Raw genomic sequence first — 24,559 nt, 5'->3', positions numbered from 1 at the left:
GCTGAATATGAGACAACAGTGTGCCCTTGTTGCCAAGGGCAACTAACAGCTAACTGCATATTGGGCTGCATTAGTAGGATCCTTGCCAGCAGATCGTGGGAAGTGATTATTCCCCTCTATTTGGCACTGGGGAGGCCACATCTGAAGTATTGCATCCAGTTTTTGGTCCCCCACTACAGAAAGGATGTGGACAAATTGGAGAGAGTCAAGCGGAGGACAGCGAAAATGATTAGGGGCGTGGGGCACATGACTTATGAGGAGAGGCTGAGGGAACTGGTCTTGTTTAGTCTGCAGAAGAGAAGAGTGAGGGGGATTTGACAGCAGCCTTCAACTACCTGAAGGGGGGTTCCAAAGAGGATGGCGCTAGGCTGTTCTCAGTGGTGGTAGATGACAGAACAAGGAGCAATGGTCTCAAGTTGCAGTGGGGGAGATCTAGGTTGGATATTAGGAAAAACTATTTCACTAGCAGGGTAGTGAAGCACTGGAATGGGTTACCTAGGGAGGTGGTGGAATCTCCATCCTTAGAGTTTTTTAAGGCCCGGCTTGACAAAGCCCTGGCTGGGATGATTTAGTTGGGGGTTGGTCCTGCTTTGAGCAGGGGGTTGAACTAGATGACCTCCTCAGGTCTCTTCCAACCCATATCTTCCATGATTCTATTATAGTCAGAGTTGGTAGTGTTGCCTTTAGTTAAGGTTGCCTGAAACTTTTAATTATAAGATCCTGTTTTCAGTTGCTTATAATTTTGCCAAACATAAACGTTCATACTAAAATTTTCAATGTCAGACACCTCTCTCATGCTGAATTTTTTTGAAAGTTTCAGATAAAACAGTTCTGTTCTTTCTGAGAATGAGATTACGGGGAAATAATATGTTGTGTTCAAGTTAAAAATATTCTTACAGTCATTTAATTGAAAAGCTCTAGCACCACCATACTTGGAGGGCGGCTTCATATTTGGCAGTGGAATTGCACAGGTGTCAGAGATGTACCTCTGAAAAATATCAGTTTGCACATGCTCTGAAGAGAATTGTGAAAGTTTGGCAGCTAAATTTTGCATGTTCAAGCCTTGGACTTCAGGGGCTCAGCAGGACTTTCCCTGCAATTGTTGCTGTGAGCAGCCAGGGGCCACTGTGGCACTAGGCAAAGGAACTCGGAGCAGGAAAACCATCTCTCTTGTAGCTTTCAATGCCCCTATTCCTCTTGCCTACACAAGGAGAAGAAGGAAGCTAAGATGTCTGATGCAAAAGCAGAGGGTGCTGCCTGAACCAGATAGTGGGAAGGAATGGGGTTGTGGGGAGCCAAGAAAGGAGGGATGGATAGAAGGAGAGAGACTGGAAAGAGAGCTGATAGGGGCAGAGGGTGAGGTGGGGGGACAGGAGCAGAGAAGAAGGAGCAGAAGCCAGGGTGAGTGGCTGTGGATTGGAACAGAGGTGGGCAGGAGCTGGGGCTTGAGCAGAGAGATGGGAAGTAGGAACAGAGGTGTTGATAAGAAGCGGAGTGGAAGTGGGGCAGGAGCTGGGAAGCAGGGGTTGATAGGAGCAAAGATGTCTGAGAGAACCTGCTCCATGATTTTTCCAGGGACTGAGGTGAGGCTGACCTGTCTGCAGTTCCCCGGATGACGGGATGCAAGGGCAAAATGGTTTGTAATTATAAAATCTCATGCTCCTTCAGAATCTGGAATTGAACCCCGGATTCCTGCATCTCTGCAGTCTTTTACTGTCAGTAAATAGCAGTGAGACCCATTGGCAAAACGTGTGTCTCATCCCACTCTAGTGGGTGGTCCAGATCGGGGATAACAACCTTCTACTGCTGTTAGCTCAAGTGACAGAGGTCAGCATTGTGGATCTAATAAACCATACCTTGCTGAGGACACTAATTGGTGATCAATATGATTCCACATAATACAGTTTGTTTTATAAAATTATGTTAAACAAAAAACTATGTTAAAAGAATGTTAAGGTTGTAGAGTCAAGCACTCAGAAATTAAGAAATGCCAGAATTCAGGTTGCCGGGCAAACTTAATTCACCCTTATTGTATGTATGCATTCTGATACAGTCTGTAATTATATAACACACACTATTCCTGTAGGGGAAACACTTTGATGGGATTAAAATCTTAGATGAAGTCTGTGTGGAGTTAAATTAATGGGCAATATGCAGATGAAAAAGGTCAAAAGACCAAAATAATGGCAGTTTATTCCACAGTTTGCAGTGTATTCCATGAATGCAGAATTAAAGGAATTTACTCCAAGATTATCATAACCAAATACATTGTGTAAATACCCCATTGTTAAAATTTAGAGGTAACTAGTGTGCTGATACCTCAGATTCCAACTTCCCAAAATTATAAAAGACAATACAATATTTGTTGCTCAAACTTTATATAATGTACTGCCCTGAGGTAACTGAAAATCCTACCAACAGAACATTCAGAAACTTTGTTGGAAAGCTGTCCATATATACACTATAATTTCAACTGAGTTTTTTTCTTTTTCTTAACTGAATTTTATGACCCACTGTTAGAATGAATGCCCCATTAATTGAAATTAAAAAAAAGTGAATTATATCATATGATCCATTTTGTTCTGTTAGATTACATTTTGCAAAAATAGATAATCACAATCTTCAAATTACTATTTTTTCATTCTTTTTATAATTTGGAGCAATGAAACATTTAGACATTTAGTTGTATTAATTGTGATGATGTAAAAATTCACAAACTTATTGTTTTATGCCCCACATTGTCCCAGACAGGAGAGGGTTCAACACTACATGACCAAATCACATGACACGGACACGTTCAAATCACATGACGAATACAATCACCACATGACACAAAGCTAATGGGATAGTACACAGAGGGCTCAGGTGCGTACCTCACACACTAGGCACCAAACATAAAACTCTTAAACTAAGAAAAATGCTTACTCTATTCCCCACCCTGTGCCTCCAAAAATCACCCCCAGAGCCAGAATGGTCCCTGCCACTGCACCTATTAGCCTGTTAGTGGCCATGCTCACTGTGCGGAGGGAAAAGGGAAGATTTTAAAGGAAATGATCACATACTGTATATGTCTGAAATGAAAAATAAAATAGCACCTCACAGGGATATTTTACTTTGTAATCCATTGATTGTGTAACAGTTCAAACCTCCCAATAAATCTCTCTACACAAATACTATAATTTTTAATATACGGAAATAGTTGAGGCTATATTTGGCTTTACTTGACTGTTTACAAACATTAATAAGTTTTACTGAAAATTTTGAAACTAAGTAAGGTTTCATAACCTGTGATTACATCACATTTTTATTTAAAATAGAATAGCTTCAGCTTATGTAATATAAACCTACAATTTATTTAAAATGTAAACAGATACAATTTAATCACCAATAAGAAAACTTTCATCTATCACCAGAAACATACTGTATCCAGGTCATTAAACTAAACAGTTAAAGATGACCATTGTTAACTTATTACATTGTATAGAGTTGCTTACAAAAGACTAAAATAATCCCAAAAATTTTTAAACACTGAATAACTGCAATTAACTCTTTTTCAGTGGTTTTCAGCCTGTGGTCTGCAGACCCCAGGGTCTGCAGAGTTACGCCTTAAGATTTCCAAAGGTGTCCGCACCTCCATTTGAAATTTTTTAGGGGTCCACAAATGAAAAAAAGGTTGAAAAGCACTGCTGTAGATACAATAGGCCTGATTTTCCACTGCCTTGTCCTCTGTGTAGTCATTTAAACCTGTGCAAAGTGACTGCAAATGAGGTGTAAAATATCACCAAATCTGTATGGTAGTGTTTTATACCCATTTCAAATAAGTGTAAATGATTACACAGAGGGCAAGGCAGTGGAGAATCATGCTTATAGAGACCCTCTAAATCAGGGGTGGGCAATAATTTTCTCAGGGGGCCAATCCATGAATTTTGGTAAGTTGTCGCAGGCCTCACATTTCTACTATATTAATGGAGGAGGTGCGGAGTCTGGGAGGGAGTTTGGGTGCAGCAGGGAGCTCCGGGCTGGTGCAGAGTGTTGGGGTGCAGGAGAGGGAGAGGGTGAGGGCTCTCGGAGGGAGTTTGGGTGCGGGGGGGCTGCAGGCTGTGGCAAGGGATTGGGGTGCAGGAGGGGGTGAGAGGTCTAGGAGGGGGTTCTGACCTATGGCAGGGGGTTGGAGTATGGGAGGGGGTGTGAGGTGCAGGCTCTGGCCAGGAGGCGCTTACCATAGGCAGCTCCCAGCCGGTAGTACAGCAGGGCTTAGGCAGGCTGCCATAGCCCCACGCTGCTCCCACACGTCTAACACACATCTCTGCATGCTCCTTGGTTTCTGGCCAATGGGAACTGTGAGAATGGTGCTGGGGGCAGGGGAAGCGTGCAGAGTTGCTCCTCCTACCCCCGCCAAGGGCACACAGAAATGTGCCAGCAGCAGCCGTCTGCTTCTGGGAGCGGCGTGGGGCCACGGCAGGCAGGCAGCTTGCCTGAGCACCCTGCTGTGCCACGGGACTTTTAGCGGCCTGGACTCAGAGATTGAGAGGGGGCAGAGGAGGCCGGACAGAAATGTGAGTCATGGCAGGCCGGACAGAAATGTTAGATGGGCCGGATCCGACCCACAGGCCATATTTTGCCCATCCCTGCTCTAAAGGTTTACTTCTTAGCACAGTTAGGTTTGAATTTCATGCTCTCTCTCCCATCACACTCACATCCCTCACCCCGAGAAAAAGGCTGAAGAGAGAAATAACACATCTGAGGGTATTCAAAAGAATTCTTGAATGGGTATAGCTTTACTCAACTGATCAAAACAACACTGAATTACACATTTTTCTTCCAGAATGCATATTGGAATGTAAAGTAAAAACCTAACTACTTCAAAGGAATTCGGATATCATGGCAGATTTTTTTTTTCCTGCTGAAAAACATGTAAGCCTGATTCTTCCATCCATACTCGTACTGAGCAAGACCTTACTCTATAAGCAGTCCTCTTGATTCTGGATTGTTTACCAAAATCAGTTCTTTAAAGAACAAACTATTTTTTAAATTATTCAAGCGGAGAAAATTCTTCTAAAACAAGCAAACTTCTGCTGTTTTTAAAAGTTAATATGTAGCTATTCTGGAAAAAAAATTAACAACATTGGCTCCAAGGCCAAAATATAACTTGCCAAATTTCAGTCCAAAGCAAACTTACACAACTGAGATATAATGCACCTGGTATAAATTTTTTAACCTTGATTCCTTTGGGTAACCATAAAATGTAAATGAGAAATTAGGGGCAGTGGAAGGGGGTTTATTTATTTGGTGCTGGCATTTTTCACAGTGGGGATGACAGAACTCAAAAGTATATGATATTGTCATACCTAGAGCTTCTTGGCGCGGTGCTGGCTTGTCTCCCTGAGGATTTCCCAATTTTGTGTAAGCCCTGCACTCCAAATACATAGTATTGGAGTCCTAGGAGTGAGGATGGCGGGAATAGTGCACCCCACTCCCTTGTATGCTCTTCTCTGAGCCTGGCAGATATTTGGGCATAGGTTAATGCTGCTCCAAACATTAGCTCCCATTCTGTACCTGCATTCTCCTCAGAGAGGGATATTTACATGGCAAAGAACTAGCCATCACCACATAGGCTGGCACAGAATAACGTTTCATTTTCCTTTCCCTATGGCTCCCCAGGATCTGAGGTGATTGGAGGCCATATCTCCTGCCTCTTATGCAGACCACCCACAAACCCCACTCCTTGATGGAAGCATTCAAGATAAAATTTGTGAGGTGAATTTTGAGGAGTTTCCTGGGCCTTCTGTCTCTCTACTGCGGGTTTTACTGCAGGAGGCCTCAGTCATTCCAATATAATGGGGTTTTGTCTCTCTTTCTCTAAGTCCCCTAAACTATCTATGACTCTCCCATTACCACACTATGTGATCGCCTTACAATCTTTAATGTATTTATCTGTGAGATAGGGAAGAGTTATCTCCATTTTACAGAAAGGAAACGAAGGCACAGAGAGATTAAGTAATCTGACCAACACCATACAGGAAATCTGTGGCAGAGAAGAGAACTGAACCCAGGTCTCAGGCTAGTACTTCATCAAAAGTTTTTGTTGGTTCCCCTACCAACACTGCTTTTTTCCTTTTATGCACTCTAACTTTTCCAAAATTGGAGATGTTCTGAAAAGTTACAGAATAGCAAAAGGAAAATAAAATTAACTCTAACTTCAAAATTTTTTCAAAGTTACAGTGTTCCATTTTTCCTTTTGCCACTCTTACTTTTTAGAAGTTGGAGAAGTTTATAAATGTATAGAGCGGAAAAGGAAAACAAAGTAGGAGGAAATCAAGAAGTGTGTGTGGGGGGACAAACAAAGCTGTCATTCATTCTATTGCAGTCAATGGGGAAAAAAGAAAGAGAAAGGGGGAAAAACAAAAAACAATTTTTAAAGTAAATTAAAAATGAAATTGTAAGTCAAATCCAAATAAAAAAATGTTTTGTTTTGAAATTTTTTGTTGAGGGATTTTTTTTCCAAACAGATATATTATTAATGGGTGAGAGTATCTGTATTACTTAAACAGTAAAGCTTTCCTAAGATGGACTGATTTTTTTTTTTTTGGTGAGGGGGCTGGATTAAAAATTATATATTTTAGACACATGTAACAGCAGTTATGAGAGGAATCATTTATAATAAAAAGTGCTTTTTAGGCAATGATTTGGGATTTCAGTATTTTCTTCTTGCTGATGCTCTCTTACTACACAGGAATTTATTTTTCAGACACAGAGAAGAACTCTCCTCTGAGACAAGAAGAATTGCCTGTATACTTCCCATACTCAAAAAGATTAAATTCAATAGTAGTAGACTGTAGCTGACTCACTGAACTCACACAGGCTTAAGTCTCTGTGAATCTAATGATTACCTATTATTCTAGCTTTAATGATCAGAAATTTTGCAAGTAATACGTCTCACCTCAAAGAAGGTGTGTTTTAGACAGTCTTAAACTTCAGTCTGTTTCATATACTTAAACTTATGGTTCAAGTATAATACAATTAAATTAAGCCAAAATCCAATCCTGCAAATGAATCTGCACAGGAAGACGCCTGTGTGTGCAAGGAGTCCCACTGACTTAAAGAACAGGATCCAATACTGTAAGTAGCTCCAAGTTTCCTTCACTTCCAAAAATTGCTACTGTCCTGCAATACTATATTCTTAGTCTGCCACTGCAGGATACAGTAGGTTTCTGACTTTAGATGAGCTCATTTCATCAATGTGAATTAATTCTAAAATAATAAATGACCACTTTTTTTTTAAATCCTTAAATATAGTAAAGAGGAAAAAGCAACTGATAGATGATGTAAAGGTCTGAAAAGAAAAACAGAAGTGCAACAGGAGCAGCAATCAATCATCAATTATCATAACTGAATAAAGAAAAAGCAAGCAATATGTTAGCTATACATAATACCAATCATAATAAGAAAAATGTAGGGATTTATGGTGTGAAAAACTGTTAATTATATGAATTTTCACATCTCAGAAGAAAGTGTTGGCAACCTTCCCCCAAATAATTATCTGCTCTTATGCTACTTAAGGGTATGTTTCAGCACTAGAGAACACGGTAGAAAACTGAAGTCAGAAAAAATTAACATTCTCCAATTTTGTTAAATTCTTCAAAGAGAATAACTGACTTTTACTGCAACTCTTCCTTCAGCTCAGTCCTTGTCAATATCAACCAGTATGAGAATTCTAATTAATCTACATTTTGTTTTCCCCTTAACTAGGAGGGTATCTATTCCAAAGAAATATTCTCATTTTAATGGAAAGGACATTATGCATATAACTACCTTCATCATTATAAGAATATACTCCTAAGAGCTTGTCTACCTGAAGAATTAGACCATGGTAAGCTGGAGTGTGACTATGCTGCTCTAGCCTGCTCAAAGTGCATTAACAAACTGCTCGTGTCTCAGCAGGGTGTGTGCACATGGGCTGTTAGACCATGGCAGGGCAGCGTGGGGCAGATTCAGACTCCCAGCTTGCCACCGTCCAATTGTTCATGTAGACAAGCACTAAGAAAGCGGTCAATCTCTTTGTCCATGAATGGCGTAAGCCAGGGAATAGGTGGAAAGGTGCAGTTAACATTTTTTTTTAAGATATTGAAGCTGCAGAAGATTTTTGGACTTAACTTTTTTTTTTTTTTAAATTCTTGAACAAGCATCAGAATTAAGGTTAGAAATCTCTCTCTCTCACCCAGCCTCCAGATATCTGAAGTGTCAGATGTCAGAATTTGGAAGAACCAATACTTCTAACTCCTTGGATAAATTCTAAATTAAATGAACCCATGACTTCTTACATTGTAGAAAAATTAATATAATACTTTGGAGCTGTTTTTCCAGACTTCTGTGCCTTCTGGAAGTAAGTTACATTTGAAGGACAAGAGAAATGGGCAAGAGAGATCACTACATCCCATTCTAAGAGAAGTTAACCTCTTAGAATACCGATATATTGAAGTGTAGTATTTGCAACGAAAAAGTAAAATGGAAAGTTTGAGATGAATTCCACTGAGGTGTCTAGCATCAGATTTGTAAAGGCTCTTATTTCATGTATTTTTCCCTGCATTGATTTTGTGAGTCAGAGTGCAATAATCCTAGCATGTTTTTTAAACCCTGTGGTCATACTAGATGACATTTTGTGACACTGGAATTAATCTAGCTGTGATGTTCTCACAATTGAATCTGTGTTATCTGAATCTTGAGAAAATTGAGTTTCCTGCTTCTGCAATGTTATGGAACTCACATTTTGTGCTAAAGAAATATAGAAAGCATTTTAGTTCATGTCTGTTGTTTGTATGCTGACATATGAGTTATGTAATTTTAGTAATAAAAAGAAAATCTTAATAGGAAGTGCTCAAGAACTTTAGAGTTTTATATCATTGCAGAAAACTATTTCTTTACACTTCCTGATACCTTTTCCCAATTAGATTTCTCTATTAACACACCAAAATAAACTGTAGAAAGTAGTCAATGTCCAATTCTCTGTCATGAGTCTCTTGGGGATTCAACTTCCAATAAACTAATATTGCCACAAATTTTTAAAAAAGTGTCAATTCTCCTTATGACCCATTCTTGTATCAAAATAAACTAAAAAGAAAACGAACTATATCAAGTTTATTTTTTCAATATAGCCATTGTATTGTATTATAGTAATCCATTTGTCCGTATCTGCTGATACAATCTTATTCATCAATATCATTGGTGGTATCTATGCACAAAGATATTTTCCCAGAATGTCTCAGAGTTGGCATATTAATTTCTAGAATGGCTTTTCCATTTTGAAAGTAAAAAATAAAGTTTGTAGTATAGGGATTTGATCTAGGTGACCAGATGAACTTCTCTATTTGTCTTTATTAGACTTGTTTATAAATTAAACAAGGGCTTCTTTTTATTATTTCTTATCTAATGTATCTGCAAGACAAGTATTACAGTACTCTTAAATGCTACAACAGGAGCTCCATCTCACCCTTCTGCACAGAAAGGAAGACTCCCCTTACTAAGTCCTTGCAGATGGCTCTTCACAGAGTCAGGAAGACTCTAGGGGAACGGAGAGGGCAGGGAGCTATGCTAGGTGAGGTAGAAACTAGATAGCCCTATGGTGTTTGGTGGTGGGGAAAGATGCACCTCTAAAGGTTCTCTAAGAAAAAAAATACCTATTCCACTTTGGTTTTCTACAGACAGTTAGGATGTTGCGTGGACTGTACAATTTTGCTGTATTTCTTGCCAATGTAGTGATTTGGGTTTTGGAGGAGGTGGGGAGCCACAATTTCAAGTGCATACCTTTCCATGTGAAAAGTATTTCTGAAGAGTATTTCCCTAATAGTTCCTCTAGGTTTTTCTACTTCTTATACAGTCAATGAGGCATCTATTAAACATGCAAAAGTAGAAGACAGTAATAATAGTATGAGAAAATAACAGTTCCTAATATATTTTATTTTCTTTCCCACTGAATTCTGATTCTTAGGAGGTTAAGCTTTCTAAGCACTCTTCCAGATCCACAATGAGTTGAAGCCCCCTTTACAGTCAAGATAACTGTAAAAGAAACTTTTGTATAAGGGAAGCTTCATCTTCCCCTTCATTATGTCCTAGCTCTCAGGAACAGCTTGGAACAGTCAAGGAACATCATCAACTGGAAAATCTCTACTAAAGGATACCTAATAAACTCAAAAAGAAAAGGAGTTCTTGTGGCACCTTAGAGACTAACAAATTTATTTCAGCATAAGCTTTCGTGAGCTACAGCTAACTTCATCGGATGCATTCAGTAGAAAATACAGTGGAGAGATTTATATACACAGAGAACATGAAACAATGGGTGTTACCATACACATTGTAAGTGATCTCCTTACAGTGTGTATGGTAAGACCCATTGTTTCATGTTCTCTGTGTATATAAATCTCCCCATTGTATTTTCCACTGAATGCATCCGATGAAGTGAGCTGTAGCTCACAAAAGCTTATGCTGAAATAAATTTGTTAGTCTCTAAGGTGCCACAAGTACTCTTTTTCTTTTTGCGAATACAGACTAACACGGCTACTACTCTGAAACCTGATAATAAACTCACTATATGGCCATAAATGTTGAAGTCTAGTAAATGTAGGTTTTAATTATGAGGATGGCGAATAAAGGGGGGAAATTGGGATGAACCAAAATGTCTGGGTTCATATCTTTCTAGGAATGGGATCTGGATTTATAAAAGTCAAAATATATTCACAAACAGTCTTAAAAATAACATGCATATACCTTCTCTAAGAGGCATAGTTTTAATATGCTCAAGGGTTTGATTCTGAATGATAGGGTTATACCCTCCTTTCCCACATGTTAATTCTACTGGTGCTAATAGAGAAGAATAATCTAAACATGTACTAAATATTGCAACTGAAATCACACAAACCCTTAGGTCCTTCATCCTTCTTGTTGGGAGTATTCCTGATAGGGTCATCAATACTGCAGTCTGTCCCTGCCCAGGAGAAATTACAAATGCAAGTGGCTTCATTACTACACACCTAGAAAAGAAAATGAAAATAACTGTTTTTGAAATACTTTTGATTGAGGTTATTCAGCATATGTTAGAAAAAAGTTATAAGATATACAGATAAAATTTACCACAACATACTATAACAGAATATTTGAGCATAAGCTTTCGTGAGCTACAGCTCACTTTATCATGGAACGCATCCGATGAAGTGAGCTGTAGCTCACGAAAGCTTATGCTCAAATAAATTTGTTAGTCTCTAAGGTGCCACAAGTACTCCTTTTCTTTTTGAGAATACAGACTAACACGGCTGCTACTCTGAAACCTATAACAAGAATGATTGTTTAGAAAGTTCAAGAAATCAATAACCTTATCAAGTACATAACAGGTTAGGATGGAGTGTTCACCCCAAACTAGCCCAGAAAACAATAATGTGGTTCAGAAGGAGTTAAGTAACTGATAGGTCACACATAGGGAGAGTTAGGTTTGATGAGCAAGCACTAATTAAGGATGGGGCAGAGCTGAGGAAAAGCAGCAAGTGGGGCTGGAATAAGGCTAAGCAGTGAGGGCAGTAGGGGCTGCCATGTGCAAGCCTCCAGTTGCTCTCTGTGCTTAAAAAGGAAAAGGGGAAAAACCCAGGAGAATAGAAGCACTGGGGATCCAGGCCCTGAGAAAAGGGGATACTCATAGAGATGTAGAAGTAGGAAGCCTGAAAGAGGAGAAGTAGGAAAAGATTTGGGGAAATGGCTGCCAGGTTTGGGATGGTTCAGAGCTTGACTGCTGACTGAGAGATCCTTGGAACCTGGAGTACTGGGCAGGCCTGGGTTCCCCTCCCAGCCACTAGGGAGCACAGTCTGGGCAGTGAATTGGAGGACTGCCTGAGACAGTTCATACAGAGATCCTTTGATACCCTGGAAGAGAAAAACTATAGTGACTTGGCCAGAAGGACAAGCCATGAAAAGGGAGCACCCAGAGTTACAAAGAGGGAGCAATCAAGTCAAGAGGAAAGATGGGGACACCGGGTGAGCAACCTAAGGAGGAGGCATCATACTGGTCAAGAGGTAATCCCGAGATACGGCCAGAAGGAGGTGCCACAGTGGTGAGTTGTAAACCCCAAGACACAGGTATGTCAAGTTCTTAGTTTTATTTTAATTTCCCAGGTAGATAAACTCAGAAGATAGCATGGCAAGAGTAGAAGACTCCATTAGAGCTCAACTGTTCCGTGGACTCTCACCAGTGCAGGGGTATAGGGGGCTCTAAGAACCCTTGTTTTTATTCATGGGCAACAGAGATCTTGGGTCTGGGTGGATGACGCATTTGTTGAAGCCACAGTCTAGCCCTTATTAATTTGCTCTTTTCATGAAGCTGGGAAAGGGGGACACAAATTAAGGTACTTGTTATATGTATCCATTTTTAAACTGATCATTGTAATCAGAACCATTTTCAAACTTTGGGCCTCATACTTCCTTAGGCAACTTGTTCCAATGTAAGAGAGAGGGGGAATTCTGAGTTTCAACTGACAGTTTCTTCCTCATTCTTCCAAGCTGGTGATATCGGTCTATCCTCCAGCAGAATAGGCCAGGGATTCACTTTAAGACTGTGCACTTAGAAGGATACCTCTGTGAAAATTTGGGCTTACACCCACCAAAAATTACATTACACTTGCAATAAATATGAACTCCTACCAAACCCATTAAATTTAAAATGCTAAGTAATAATGGATGATGGTAAAAGAAATTAGAGATGGAGTTAAATTGCTGAGGAAAGTGATTGAAGGAAGGTGTGGTGGAAAAGCAGATAAAGATAGAAAGAATGAAATTTTGATCAACAAGATTAGAAGGGTAGTTAGTCATCAATAGAGGTACCTAATCAACTGGTACATAATCTATAAAAACTATAGACTATATAGTCTATAGATAATGCTTAACCAAGTTGACAGACAGTACAATGCTGACCATCAAAAGTAAATAAGCCATGTAATTTTTGTTTATACCTTTATCTCATTCTGCATCCTCTAATATTCACTAAAGCAGCTTATCAAGAAGGATAAAGATAACTTTAATCTTACTTGTAAGAAAGGTTTGGTGAACTGAAAATTCGAATTAGCAAAGGCACAATAGGAGTGTGGAAAAAAATTCAAAGTCGTCAAGAGAATGTCTGGATCCCCTTCTTAACTCCTATATTGCTCTCGGTCTCTGCGCCTTTCTTTCTTTCTCCTTTGCTCTGAACCCAATTCACCCTCCTTTCAGTCTGCCTCCCTTTAGGGATTCTCTTCCCATATGAATCTTCCCCGTAATAAGAAAACCACTTCCTAATATAGAGTCTAGTCCTCTATGGCACATATTGTAGAAATTAGGGCAGTCTCCTATCTCTTGTTGGCCCTGCTCTCCTTTAAAAAACGAACAAACAAACAAAAACGGTGTGTATGGTGGGGAGTACAACTAGCCAGAAAAATGAAGTGTTTGATCAATAGTTAAGACACTTGATAACTCAGTCAAATAGACTCAGAGGTGGACTATGAAGTGTAACATCCCTAAGTGTAAACTGATGTGCTAGGGTGGAAATAATGTCAAAACTAAGCATAGTTTAAACAAGGGGTTCCCAAAATGTGGCCTCAGCCCACCTTGACACAGTCCTGGGTGGTCTACTGGCATGACTGCATTCTCCAGTCAAGCTCAGTCTTAGGAAATCTTTAACTCCAAGTGACTTGTGTAATCTAAATAAAAGCTATATAAATGTAATGTTTTGAGCTGTATATGCTGGACAGAGTATAGAAAAAAATTATTTTTAAAAAATAAGCTGCAGTACTGTATGTCAAGTTTAATTCTCGCACATACAATGGTGTGTTTCGCTGCAAGGTAACCTAGCAATGTACAGTCTGCCATTTACAACTGTAAAAAATGGCAAGCAGTATTTTAATCTGACATGAATCGATTTTATTTTGAAAACGAGAGGGTGCACTGGCGGAGAAGATATTGAGAGTCCCAGACCATCTACATCTACACAAAATGAGCCAGCCAAAAAAAAATAAAGAAAGTTGTAAGAAGATATAGTGACACGTTCTTGAAGTTTGGATTCTCCTTCACTGGATTGGAGGAGGACCCATTGCCTCAGTGTGTTATATTACAAACTGTTATTTTTGTATTTTTAATTACAATATTTGATTCTTTTCTAATTGAGAGTAGGGTTAGGTCTTCACTTACACAGCACAGAAATTTAGATGATATACTAAAAAAATTGAAAACACAGTGTTTAAAGTTGGACAACTATTTTGTTTTAAATAACACGTGTTAACAATTTTGTTAACATTGTGTTGCTTATTCAGGTTTATACGCTGTACATTTATACAGTGTGTTTTCCTTGTTTTAACATCACATTTCGCTCAGCATTTTTTTAAGTGTCATTTTCCTAAAAGTAAAGGAGTACTTGTGGCACCTTAGAGACTAACAAATTTATTAGAGCATAAGCTTTCGTGAGCTACAGCTCAAATGCATCCGATGAAGTGAGCTGTAGCTCACGAAAGCTTATGCTCTAATAAATGTGTTAGTATCTAAGGTGCCACAAGTACTCCTTTTCTTTTTGCGAATACAGACTAACACGGCTGCTACTCTGAAACCTGTTTCCTAAAAGTGTTTGGTGTCAAAGATCGTGAAGCATTTCTTTGAGTGCACATTGCTAGGGTTTTCTATATTTACAACTGTTTACATTAAAATGAAAAGAAAACATGTACACTGTATTTACAGTTCTAGTGTATGTAATTAAAATTTATAATTTCCCTCAAGAAGTGTTAATGGGCTGCAGTGCCTAATGTAGCAGCACAGATGGACCTCCAAGAAAGAAGTTCGGGAACCCCTGGTTTAAACAATAATGACTTCTTTAATTAGGCAGAATAAGACAATCTACATATGCAGAGGGTCAACATTCATATTTTCAGTCCAGAGTACAAAGTAGCAGCAAGGAACGCTAAAAGGATTAAATAGCCTGATCTTTTGTATTAAGAGTACATATTAACAGCCCTAGGAAAATGAAGTTGTTAATGTATCGAGCGCTGGTTACTACCTTTGGAGCTTCCTGACCAGCACAATGCAATAGAGACAATAAATGGAACTGGAAGGCTCACATATGACACAATATTGGGATTATTTATCTGGGAGAGTCTGAGGTGATTAAGAGGTATCCTATTAAATTCTATCAAATTAAGGTTAATAAACGGGAACAGAGGGATATAGGTTTATGTTAAGAGGAAGTGTACTGCATGTAAAAAGAATCTGTGGAGAATAAAGAAATTAGTGTTGCTAAAGGAGGTGAGGACCAGTATGAGTGGATGAACACAAGAAGCACAAGTAAGAAGGTGCCATTTTCAGCTCTTGTCTACATGGGAGGTTTTCCTTGGCTACAGCCTGCAGTGGCAACTATCAGTGTTGCTGCACAGGTACAACCCTGACATAGACAGGCAAAGTTATTTGCACCAATGGATCTTAATCCAATTTCAAGGAGGTATAGACACCTTACCAAAAGGAGTTAACCAGGTTTCAGATCATGACACAACCCTGAATACTGCTCATTTGTTTTCCCATACATTCAAAGTGAAACATGATCCATCCTGAAAGATGAACTTGCTCAGTGTGGTCTACTTTTCTCTGGTAGCCTTTCTGGAGCACCACTGAATGTCTTCCTATTCCCTCTTGCTGGTGCTTTCCGATCTGTTCCAATCATACTCAGGTCCCATGCCCTTGTCCCACTTATTTCTGCTACCACCATCCTAAAGACCTAGCATCCAGATGGTACAGTAGGGCTTTCACAGTCTCTTCAAGCAGCCCAGAACACTAGCTATGCCATACTGGTTCTAAGTTTTAGGGCAAGAACCCTGAATTTCTGCAGAATTAATACTGGATTCTGTGGCAAACTGAAGTTATTCAGAGGTTTGAAATGTGTGGTGAAACATTAGAGAGGTTTTTATAGTATTGGAGTTTACTATTGACCTCAATGGGAGCACAAGCCAGCTATAAGTGCTTTTGAAAATCCCACTCTAAATATTAACATGAAAACTACAGTGAATTGTGTCACATAATTTAAAAACCTTGTTTTCTCAACTGGTCTCTATGCCTCTCACGCTGTCATAGAATTAAAGTATGTCATAAAATCCAACATTTGTGTATTCAGTAAGACCTTCTGATTTCCTGAAGATTTTAGGTACATTACACAACACTGTATATTAGGCCCTGTTTATATTGGACGTATGGACAGAGCTTATCTGCTATCCCGCGGATATGGACTTACCCCATGATTTGAACAGACTTTTCCATTAGAACCAATAGGGCAGCTGCTTATGTTCAAGGACTGAATTGGTAGGCACTTCCTGTCTAGACACATCATGTGAGGGCCACATGGAGCTCCATCTTCCACATATCCCAAATCTGTATCGTCATCTAAAAGCACATGAGCACCGCTAGGAGAAGAAGTTTTAAAATACTATATTAATATTATGGCTAGAGCCTTTTAAAGATATTAAAACATAATAAAAGTCGGGATGTTAAAAGCCCTATAACTTCTTCACTCCACAGCACACTAGAGGAAAGAATATGGTATGCACAAATTCACACCACATTTTTTCCATTAATCACACAACTCTCACAGTAGCACTGACATGAAGTAGCTGGTAACATAGAGAAGAATTCTAGGTATTGACATGCAATCTTAATTTGATCTTAGATTACATATCCATAACTGACAGAACAGGTCTTTTTTTCATACCACAGAATGATATTTCTAGAAAATGTTACTAGTTCATGTATATATATTTATGGGTATTTTATGAGAAATGTTTCATGCTTAAACTCTAATCTCAAATGGGAACAGGGAGTAAATATGGAGGAGAATAGTTGTGTATATATACACAAGAGAGTATTCTTTGTTACTTTTATAGGTTTCAGAGTAGCAGCCGTGTTAGTCTGTATTCGCAAAAAGGAAAAGGAGTACTTGTGGCACCTTAGAGACTAACAAATTTATTTGAGCATAAGCTTTCGTGAGCTACAGCTCCGATGAAGTATGCTGTAGCTCACGAAAGCTTATGCTCAAATAAATTTGTTAATCTCTAAGGTGCCACAAGTACTGTAGCTCACGAAAACTTATGCTCAAATAAATTTGTTAGTCTCTAAGGTGCCACAAGTACTCCTTTTCTTTTTTGTTACTTTTAGTATTCTTAATCATCAAATTTTATTTAAATTTTTTAAAAGCACCCATCCAATAATCTGCATGCAAAACAATAAAAACGTGCCTGTCCTCTGACCAATTAAATGATAACTAAAGATTTCCTCCTACCACAATCATTCATATAAAACAAATAATTCCTCTTGCTGAGATAGTACTGCTCAAAACCATGAAGTCTTATATATGGATCTTTTGCTCTTCTGGATTATAATTCTTAAACTTCATGGAAGAGCAATGTGATGTTCAACAGTAATGTTTGATACCAGTCTAAGAGTCTCCACATGCATTTCAACTCTTAAATGGAGAATATCAGTGATTTTCAATAAAAGGAGAAATACCATTTAAAACAGTGATTTTTACCTTTAACAAATTTAAATTTAGCTGTTTAAATTTTTTATCTTTTTCATAGCTTCCTAAATTCCAAGGTCAGAAGGGACCATTGTGATTATCTAGTCTGACTTCCTGGATAGCACAGGTTATGTCTACACTTAAGACACTACAGCAGCACAGCTGCAGCGCTGTGGTAGCACTTCATTGTAGAGACTACAGCAGTAGGAGAGATTCTCTTGTTGCTGTATGTAATAGAGCTCTCCTGTCACTGTATAATTCTTCTGCTGACCTAGCACTCTCTGCACTGGGGGTTAGGGTCAGCTTAACTACATCTCTCAAGGCTGTGGATTCTTTACACCCCTGAAAGACGTAGCTATGCTGATGTAACTTTTCAATGTAGACCAGCCCTCAGCCATAAAACTTCCCCAAAGTAATTCCTAGAGCATACCTTTTAGAAAAACATCCAATCTTGGTTTTAAAATTGTCCATGATAGAGAACCCACCATGATCCTTGGTAAACTGGTCCAGTGGTTAATTACCCCCACTGTCAAAAATTTACACCTTATTTCCAGTCTGCATTTGTCTAGCTTCAGTTTCCAGACATTGAATCATGTTCTACCTTTCTCTACTAGATTGAAGAGCCTATTATTAAATATTTGTTCTCCCTGTAAGTACCTGAAGACTGATCAGGTCATCCTTTAACCTTCTCTTTGTTAAGGGAAATAGACTCAAGGACCTCAATCTATCACTATAAAGACATGTTTTCCAAACCTTTAATCATTTTTGTGTCTCCTCTTTGACTTCTCCAATTTATCAACATCCTTCTTGAATTGTAGACACTAGACCAGGACACAGTATTCCATCAGCATCCAACACAGAAATAAAATAATCTCTCCACTTCTACTTGAGATTCCCCTATTTATGCATCCAAGGATTGCATTAGCTCTTTTGGCCACAGCATCACACTAGGAGGTTGTGTTCAGCTGATTATCCACCACAACCCCCAAATCTTTTTCAGAATCATTGATCCTCAGAATCCTCCACTGTGTAAGTATGGTCTACGTTCTTTGTCCCTCAACGTGTACATATAGCCAAATTTAAAAACTTATATTGCTTGTGCCCAGTTTGCCAAGTGATCCAGATCACTCTGTATCAGTAACCTGTCGTCTTCTTTATTTACCCCATCCCAATTTTTGTGTCATCTGCAAACTTTATCAGTGATGGTTTTATTTTTTTCTTCCAAATCATTAATAAAAATGGTTAAATAGCATATGGCCAAGAACCAAACCCTGTGGGACCCACTAGAAACATGCCTCTTTGATGATACCCAGTTAATAATTACATTTTCAGACTTATCAGTTAGCCAGCTTTTAATCCATCCAGTTTGGTTACAGATAGAAAAACCATTTGTGTACGCTGTATAGTCTTTTACCTGCAGTCCACTACACGCCCCTGATGGTAAAAAGAGGTTGGGGTAATTTCTCCCTGAAGATGACCAATTCGTGGAACTCGACTAAGATTAGTGCAGAGCAAAAAGCCACAGAACACATCACTGCAAAAGAAAAACAAAGAAAGGAACAAAGACAAAGTTACCAAATAGAGTCACACTAATAACAATATTTATAAGATACAAAATGTTGTGTCAAAAGCAATGAAGGCAGGAAACCAACAATATTACTACAATAAATAACTTAAGACCAGCTTCTGCCAACAAATAACTTAAGACCAGCTGGTCACATAAAGTAGTAACTTACTCAGTGACTAATTTGGTGGTACTACTCTAAGTAAGGTACTACTTGATTTGAATAAGGATGGCAGAAGCTAGTCATAACCAGAAGATGGTGTTAACTGCAAAAGTAGAAACAAAATTCTACCAATTGGTTAATTATGAATAGCAGCATTTCCCCATTTTGTTTGAACAAATAATCTATTTCCACAAAAATACTTTATGTATAGTTTGTCCACCTATATGCCCTTTTTAATATTAGTTTTGCTATGCCAAACTACATTACATTGTGCTTTTTCAGGTAGTTTGGTTACTCTGTGTTGATGCAGTTTGCTTATTTGTATTTATTTATTTTCATGTCATCACAGTACAGTCATAATGATTAGAAGAATCAGTAATGTTCAGGGTGCACTACTGTATTCTTGGGAAAGAGACTGGCTTATCTGCTGCCACTTTATAACAAATAAATAACAATAGCCTACTAGCCTCAAGCTGGCTTCCCTGGCATGGACTGTCCAAATTTTGCATTGAAGTCGCACATATAGCTGGATGAATATGGAAAAACAATTTGAATATCTGTATGCATTCCAAATGGCTGTTCAGTCTGACCATGTTTGTGCTCCTTTTTATTAGCTATTTTCAAACATTCATGCGAATGTTTTTGTTTTTTTTAAATATGAATGTTGCGGGAAATGGTTGTTCTTCACATGACTATTCATTCACACATTAACAAGAGTATTCATCATTCATTATTCTCCTACTTTTAAAGTTTCAGTCATCCAATCAAGGAGCAGATATATCATGTGACACAGCAAATAGCTGTAGTGAACAAGTTCACAAACCATGCATAGGTCAAAATTTGTTCACTTAATCAGTTCAATTACAAATAGTAAATAAATTAATAAACATCTAAGTACTCCTGAATGATTCCTGAACTGGAAAAAAAGGTCTAAATCAAATAAGTCTTTTACCTCTAGTTACATGCTTTCTCAACTAACTCCCTTCTTGGAAGTTCAACACATGCCCAAGACAATAGGGAGAAGTAAAGAGGAGGAGCTTACACTGCCAGGACCAGTAGTTGAGCCAGAGGAAGAGTTTAGTACTACATCAACTTCCTCTATCCTGTGGGCACTATGGCTACTTATGACATATGTCCCGTAGCTGGTGTCATCTCTGGATGCACATTGGTAGGATAAGCCTTTGTCTTCCACAGATCAGTCAGAGCTCACTGTTGTCCATGGCCTATTAGTGTCTTCCAAATATTTGGTCATACTGTATGCGAGGAGGTCCAACATGATGGAAGATCATGGTCTCACTCAGTGAGAGCAGACTTCTACCAAGCTGTCACTGCAGCTTCCCCTCCCTCTTCCCACAGGGTGGATTTATTCTGAGATCATAGGATCTAGCAGAGATTCCTGGGCCACGTCTGGAGGCGGAACCAGCATGCGTATCTTTGGCCATTTACATCCCTGCCTGACCTTGTGTGCATGTACATTACAAATGTATGGCACTGTGCTGCTATATCCTTTAGCTTCTCTCCATGAGCCCAAATTGCCAGTACATCTGCATGAAAATCTAGATGTGAGAAATTCCAAAAATGTGAATTTTTGAGCCACCTGGGAATTCTGCAAACCAATCTGTGAAATATTTTGGAGTTCTGAAAATTTGTAAGAAAAAATGGAGGATTCAAAACCATGCAAAACAAACTGCTGAAAAAGTTCATTAAAAAAATCTGAAAAATATTAGGCCAATTTCACCCAGAGTGTTTAGACAGTTTCTACAAAGCTAAACTTACTGTTTACTGCACTGAATCCATTGGTCTCCATCCTTTCCACAGTTTCCTTTTTTTGTGCCTTCTGTATTAAGCTTCTCATAACAGAATTTGTCAGACCCTGTAGCCTCTTTGATGAAAAAGGGAAAAGAGAATGTACTTTACATTGACAGCAGCAAATATTCTCTTCATAAAATTAATGTAAAATATGTAAACAACTGCCACAAGAAAATATAAACACAAGACTTTGAAATTTCATTCTGTGTTTTAATTTATGGAGTAGATTATGTTTACACAATGAGCGGGGGAAAGAGAGGGAAGAAAAGACAGAATTCTTCCAGGCAGCTGAAAAGGGAAAATATTTCCTACCTTATACTCAGATTCCAATATCTGAGCTGAATATCAGTCTCGAGACACTCTCTCGGTGATTTGTTTAAACAATATCTACCTAAGTGTATATGTTCTTCACTTGAATATTCTTGGGGGGGGTCTCATTCTGCTCACACTTACATCAGTTTTACAGTGGTGCGATGTAACTGTTTTCCTTGCTGTTATTCCTGATTTATACTAGTGTGAGAGTAGAATCAGATTATCTCTCTGGAGCACCAGATATTTGCCTCTCGATGTATTAGGGAAAGAATTAAGGGGCCTAATTCTCCTCTCACTTACACCAGTGTAAATCAGGAGTAACAGAGTTAAACAAATACAAAAACAGCATAAATCTAATACTAACTCATCATTTTTCAAAAAGAATAGTAGTACTAGTGGCACCTTAGAAACTAACAAATTTATTTGAGCATAAACTTTCATGAGCTACAGCTCACTTCATCGGATGCATTCAATGGAAAATACAGTGGGGAGATTTATATACACAGAGAACATGAACAATGGGTGTTATCATACACACTGTAATGAGAGTGATCACTTAAGGTGGGCTATTACCACCAGGAGAGCGGGGGGGGGGGAAACCTTTTGTAGTGATAATCAAGGTGGGCCATTTCCAGCAGTTGACAAGAACATCAGGAACAGTGGGGGGTGGGGGAGGGGAGAAATAAACATGGGGAAATAGTTTTACTTTGTGTACAGTCTCTATGTAAAAGAATAAATGGACACAAATCAGATGTCAAGAATTATATCATTCAAAAACCAGTCGGAGAACACTTCAATCTCTTTGGTCACTCGATTATAGACCTAAAAGTTGCAATTCTTCAACAAAAAAACTTAAAAAACAGACTCCAACGAGAGACTGCTGAAATGGAATTAATTTGCAAACTGGATACAATTAACTTAGGTTTGAATAAAGACTGGGAGTGGATGGGTCATTACACAAAGTAAAACTATTTCCCCATGTTTATCTTCCCCCGCGTCCCCCACCCCACACTGTTCCTCAGACGTTCTTGTCAACTGCTGAAAATGGCCCACCTTGATTATCACTACAAAAGGTTTTTTTCCCCCCCTGCTCTCCTGCTGGTAATAGCTCACCTTAAGTGATCACTCTCGTTACAGTGTGTATGGTAACACCTTTTGTTTCATGTTCTCTATGTATATAAATCTCCCCACTGTATTTTCCACTGAATGCATCTGATGAAGTGAGCTGTAGCTCACGAAAGCTTATGCTGAAATAAATTTGTTAGTCTCTAAGGTGCCACAAGTACTCCTTTCCTTTTTGCGAATACAGACTAACATGGCTGCTACTCTGAAACCTGTCACAATTTTTCAGCTTAAGCAGAAAAGTCCTAACTTTCCTAATAAAGTAGGATTAGATAGAAGAGCCACATTCAATCTACAACATTTTCCACCTTTCTTCTCTTTAGTCTTTTTGGGTTTCCACACGTTAGTATGCTTGCGCTAAGAATAAACCTTTTCAGATCTCACTTACCAAAAAAGGCAGGAGCAGCAAGCTGGCTGTGTGGAGGCAGAGCAAACAATAATGGCAAATAGTTGAAAGAGAGGAAAGTAGAGAGAGAACAAAGGCAGAGACTGAAAAGATGTTCTCAGAATTTGGTCTATGATGTGACTTTTCTGTGCTTGGGGGTGGACCAATAAACATCCTTCCAGACTCATGTAGTTTATATAAAATTTCTCATTAACAAGCCCTTTAGGCTTTCTTTCATTAAAAAAAAAAGTGTCTCCATTATTTAGAATGAAACAAAAAGTAACAACTAAACACAAAGTATTAGTTACAGCATGGGCACTTGTATAGAAAAGACAATCTAAATAATTTAAATTAAAATATAACCTTAGAATTAGAGAAAAAAATGTGCTGTACTGTCCCTGAGATGAGGGAAAGGTATCAGGAGTCCACTAAAACTACTGTCCCCATCTTGCTCTATATTAAATGCACTATCTTGTGCTGCTTGTGACAGACAGGAAAGGTGGAAATCTCCTAACACCACAATGGGTAGGAACATTCTTTTCTCTCTCACAGACCACACACAAACCACAATCACTTAAGCTGGGATGAATTTGGCACACACAAACATCACAATGGCATGAGTGCAACAGACTGGGACACACTGGTAGTTCACAATAAGAAAAGGAGGACTTGTGGCACCTTAGAGACTAACAAATTTATTTGAGCATAAGCTTTCGTGAGCTACAGCTCACTTCATCGGATGCATTGCTGTAGCTCATGAAAGCTTATGCTCAAATAAATCTCTTAGTCTCTAAGGTGCCACAAGTCCTCCTTTTCTTTTTGCAAATACAGACTAACACGGCTGCTACTCTGAAAACTGGTAGTTCAGTTCTCCTGTCTTATGTTCAAAATCATTATCCAGTGCATGTCTCCCCTGAAAATGATGGAATCGATAGTTATCTGTGTGATTTAATTTTTAAAAACACACATTTATATTAAGGTATATTAAGAAATATTCTGAAGACAAAAAATATATTTATTCAAAAATATTAACCTAATGTGCCTGTAGAATTTAGTTTTATATTTTCTGGTGAGTTTCAGCCTGGGTTAGCTGCAGTATATGCTGCTCACCTTACCTATATCTACAAGCACAGCAAGTTATAACCACCTGATTCCCAACATATCACAGCACCCAAATACCAAATGACATCACAAGTCACCCATATTATCTTAACAGACATTTTTTCTCTGCCCTACAGTGGAAACTTTTAACTGAAGGAGGAAAGTAGATTAGGTGGAAATACTAATAGTACAAACTAAAGAATACATATAAATAAAATATATTTAAGGTAGGCAACGTCAACCTACTAATTCCCCAAATGTATTTGCACTGATTGTCTCTTGTCTTGCATTCTCCATTATAGCAACGTCCCTAAACAAAAACACATCAAATTAGTGAAGGGAAACTGAACATATTACTTTATTTTTAAAACCAAATGTTGTCCTTTAGCTGTCTTTACAAGTTCTCTTTCATTTTGATTATTATAGTTAATACATTGGGATATACTCTCCTCAATGTTTGTGTGGGGTGGGAGGGAATGGAAAGTACCTTTATATGCTGAGGGCCTGATTCTCTACTGCACTTTATGTTGTCATTTAAACTATGAAAATGCT

At 38.5% G+C, this 24,559-nt stretch overlaps 1 protein-coding gene across 9 annotated transcripts in view; it reads right to left on the bottom strand.

Annotated features, from left to right (window-relative positions):
* ADAM23 (ADAM metallopeptidase domain 23) overlaps positions 1-24,559 on the bottom strand; it is a 179,673-nt gene that overhangs the window by 19,836 nt on the left and 135,278 nt on the right. For 5 of the 9 annotated variants that reach the window (XR_005295655.2, XM_043505640.1, XM_043505642.1 and 2 more), the window contains exons 20-24: positions 24,254-24,317; positions 21,055-21,160; positions 18,966-19,085; positions 16,274-16,442; positions 10,913-11,024 (exon numbers count right to left, since the gene is read on the bottom strand). Coding sequence is in view for 7 of the 9 variants with exons in the window: in XM_043505640.1 (XP_043361575.1) it covers positions 10,913-11,024; positions 16,274-16,442; positions 18,966-19,085; positions 21,055-21,160; positions 24,254-24,317 (571 nt within the window). In the remaining 2 variants the exon portion in view is untranslated. Of the gene's footprint in view, positions 1-2,925; positions 3,017-9,801; positions 9,887-10,912; positions 11,025-16,273; positions 16,443-18,965; positions 19,086-21,054; positions 21,161-24,253; positions 24,318-24,559 lie in introns of those variants that run through there. The other 4 variants (XM_038422245.2, XM_043505641.1, XR_005295656.2 and 1 more) reach the window with 3 other exon arrangements.

The sequence above is a fragment of the Dermochelys coriacea genome, chromosome 11, assembly GCF_009764565.3.
Source record: "Dermochelys coriacea isolate rDerCor1 chromosome 11, rDerCor1.pri.v4, whole genome shotgun sequence".
In the NCBI taxonomy this organism is placed as follows: Eukaryota; Metazoa; Chordata; order Testudines; family Dermochelyidae; genus Dermochelys; species Dermochelys coriacea.
Note: the sequence above shows the minus strand (reverse complement) of the source record. Positions and strands in the feature narration are given on the sequence as shown.